The following is a 3,646-nucleotide window of genomic DNA, read 5'->3' on the forward strand; positions in this document are numbered from 1 at the left end:
ATATTATTTTGCTTCGTGGAGACATTACTTTATTTTTAACCTTTATTTTTGAATGTATTTTTATTTGTCTAAAAAGCAACATACAGACAATACAACGCTTCCAAAATAAAATACTGAGGACAATCTGCATCGCAATTTGAATATAGAGCCTGTAAGTAAAGTGATAAAAAAGTACGTCGAGCCTCATGAACATAGAGTAAATCATTACGTGAACATAGAGGCTACACAGCTGCTAGACAATACAAATATAGTGCGTAGACTACAAAGAAGGACTAGAAAAAACCTTTTGAGTTAGATTAGTTAATTATAGTGAATAAAATAAACATTAATGCCAGTGTTAACTAGACTTTGAACACATAAATAAAGTGTCTTCCCCTTAACTAACATAGAAAGATATTTTGTCGATGGACAATTTCTTTATACAAGTTACTTTTGTTGTAGGAAATTATGTTAAATTGAAATTGTAAAATGGCTAAATTGTAATTAATTCTAGATTGTAACTGCCTCCGTGGCCACTGCCACGCAGAGGTCCCAGATTTGATTCTAGGCCGGGAGAAATATTTGTATTAACTTCATTTATTTCTCTCGTGAGTTTAGATGTAAAAAAAATGTGGTTGTCTATGTGTGTGTCCATGGCACCCGCGACCCAGGGTTTTTCAAGTGAGGGGCTATATTGAGTGTGTGTGCTTTATTATTAGGGCGGCAGGGGCTCAGAAGCAATTGATCTATATAACCTACACTAGATATTGGGATATAATTTCTTTCTCCTTTCCTTTTTTTTGTATGTGTGTTACGCGATAACTCCGGTATTTGTGAAACGATTTTCATGATTCTTTTTTTGTTGGAAAGGGGGTACTTCCATAGTGGTCCCATTTCATTTTGAAGAAAATCATCCACCTCAAAGGGTGGCTGTTTACGCATGAAGATTCATTTTTATAAATAGCGCCTAACTTTAATTTAGGAGCAATTACTTTAATGGTTGATTGTGCTATTTCTCCCATTCAAGGCGTTTTTCTCTCAATATACTATGAGTAGTGTCGTAGTGAGAAGCTATTTTTATTATCTCCAGCGTCAAGTCCTGTATAGTGGCGAACTAGGGGATATTTCAATAAAACTTAGCAAATACCCGTAATTCCACGTACTTTTGAGGTCGGTTTTTTCAGTACTCTGTACTGAGATTATTTGTGTTAAGTTAATAAAAAAATTACGTGTTTTCAATTATTTTTGTGGTGGTAGTTTCGTTGAAATGTATTCAATACAACTTATTTTTGGTACGTACATTCCATTATAGAAATTTTTCCATTACCTTTGAATTAATCCGGTAACATACAACACAGCGCCACGTTTACATTCTCATCGAAAATAAGAACAAAGCAACGGAAATGTGTTAACAAATTCAATGTATTCATAGTGTACTTGTATTGTGTTATACTGCGATTCGAGTGCGTAAATAATTGTATGCAATGTCAGTTAAAAAGATTTTAGCATTAAATTTGTTGTACATCCATCTCTGTAATAAGTTAGTCTGTGAGTTCTGTTCAACGTTCTTATGATGTTCCTTAAAAAAATTTCTTCACGCAGATACTGCCAAGATATTACTGAAAGGGAAAAGGAAGAGACAAAATGTAGTACTAATAAGGATCTATATATCCATCTTTTTTGTTCTAAAATAAAACACAGTATCTAATGACATTTATTTCTTTCACAGGACCTTAGCTCTCTCTTCAAGTCGAAGCACATCCAAGGTCTTGAAATTCACGATGCTCACAAATCCCTCAATCGGTCCAAAGTTCTGGAGACCGTCGAAGCAGCTCGGAAGGCGATTCACTCTTCAGGAGGAGGACCTCTCTTCCTCGCTCTACCTGCGCACCCAGAACTCCTGGCGAAGTATTATGACTTGAGGTTGTTGGTGAAGAAGATCGACTTGATGATGGTGGAAACCCATGCATTGGGGATGGTGAAAAAGATGACGTATCATCCAAGTCGTCTCAGCGGCCTTTGGGATATGATGAACACGGTAAGTTTATTGCAGTGAAATTTGTATCACGGATCTTAAATTTTAACAAACGACTGTCTTTGTTCGTCTGGGTTTTACCTTCATCTTCATTCGAATAATGTAGCTTGTGCAATGTTTTATTTATTAAAAGATTTGGATAAGGAAATGTACAAAACGCATATCGTAAGAAGTGATAAAATGATAAGATCTTTTAGTTAATTATAAAAAGTTTCGCGCAGAACGTCGTCTTGAAGAAAAAGATGTGCTGTACTGTGTTACATTATAGCATTCATGCCATCAGCTATCACTTCGTTCTTCCTCCCATCATTCAAGCAACCCATTCAACTTTTTGTTCGTATTCTTTCTACCCTAAGGCGCTGTGCAAACGTGTGTATGTGTTGGACACAAGCAACCGGCAACTAGAAATGAATTTACACAACTTATATGAAATTGACACAGTCGCCTATTGCCGCAACAGCAATTTTTACGACAATAGAATATTCTGTTCTAATAAAGTTGCCGGTTGCTTGTGTCCAACACAAGACATGCGTTTGCGCGGCGCCTATAGCAACCACATTCATATTTAACATCTTACGAGTAATACTTTTACTCTATAGAGTAAAAGTGTCTTTCATACCTCTGTATTATTCGAGTCGTCGGCTAAATTTGAAAACTACGTAACTCCGTTATTGGACACAATCCCTTTTTCACTTTTCTAGCGCAATAACGGGCAAAAAAGCTTAAAATATTAGACATTCTTTTAGTTATAAAATATAAAGGTAAAATCATAGATTGTCATACAATTATTTCTAGTAATTCTGTTGTCAAGAGTTCACATTAATGGAGGTTCCGAGTTATACGGATTTAGCCGACGACGATGTGCGTTTGGCTTATCACACTTTTTCCAACTTCGAATTTCGGCGAAATTAATTTCTTACTTTAAGAACTATGCTAAATGTAACAATAATAATAAATATAATAATAACAATAATTATTATAGAATAGAATAGAAATTGGCTATAACTGTAGATGTTTATATAATAAAATGTTCGTGCATAACCTCGTTTGATCAAAAACAAACTTCAAGTTCTGTTGAATAATTGCACTACAGACAGTTTACATTTAACTATAGAACTTTAGTACTTCTGATTAACCACGGTTTTTAGTAGTAGAGAGAGTGCGTACAAATAGTAAAATTAAGCAATTCTGTGTAATTTGTCAGTTTCGCATAATAATTTTAGTTTCATTGTTTCGTAAATTGCTTTATAAATCCAAAGTTATTAGATAAATCAAATGTTTGCTTAACCTGTCTTGAATTTTTTTATTACTAAACGCGGCTTTAAAAAAAACTCACCAATCTGAGCCATTGTGTATAAGCCTGTCTTGTTGGTTGTGATGTAATTAACACTTAATTAACTGCCGTTAACAAAATAGTTTCTCCTACACAAAACTCTTCAATACTGAAAGAGTTTAATTAGAAGTATATTATCTATATAATTAAATCATAACAAGATTCTTATATAATAAGCCTCTCATTTACCTATTGTGCAACTTTTGCCTATTCATAACACAAACGCTCTTCTAAAAGCATTCATGTTAATCGTAAAAGTAAGATTCCTAAATGCTTAAATCGTTATTAGACTTATACGC

General features: G+C 34.1%; 1 protein-coding gene across 1 annotated transcript in view; it reads left to right on the forward strand.

The window, feature by feature from the left end:
- LOC113233836 overlaps window positions 1-3,646 on the forward strand; it is a 54,333-nt gene that overhangs the window by 31,788 nt on the left and 18,899 nt on the right. The window contains exon 2 of the mRNA XM_026469053.1: window positions 1,709-2,017. Within this exon, the coding sequence (XP_026324838.1) occupies window positions 1,709-2,017 (309 nt within the window). The remainder of the gene's footprint in view (window positions 1-1,708; window positions 2,018-3,646) is intronic.

This window comes from Hyposmocoma kahamanoa, unplaced genomic scaffold, assembly GCF_003589595.1.
Source record: "Hyposmocoma kahamanoa isolate Upper Pololo Valley unplaced genomic scaffold, ASM358959v1 80, whole genome shotgun sequence".
Classification (NCBI taxonomy): Eukaryota; Metazoa; Arthropoda; class Insecta; order Lepidoptera; family Cosmopterigidae; genus Hyposmocoma; species Hyposmocoma kahamanoa.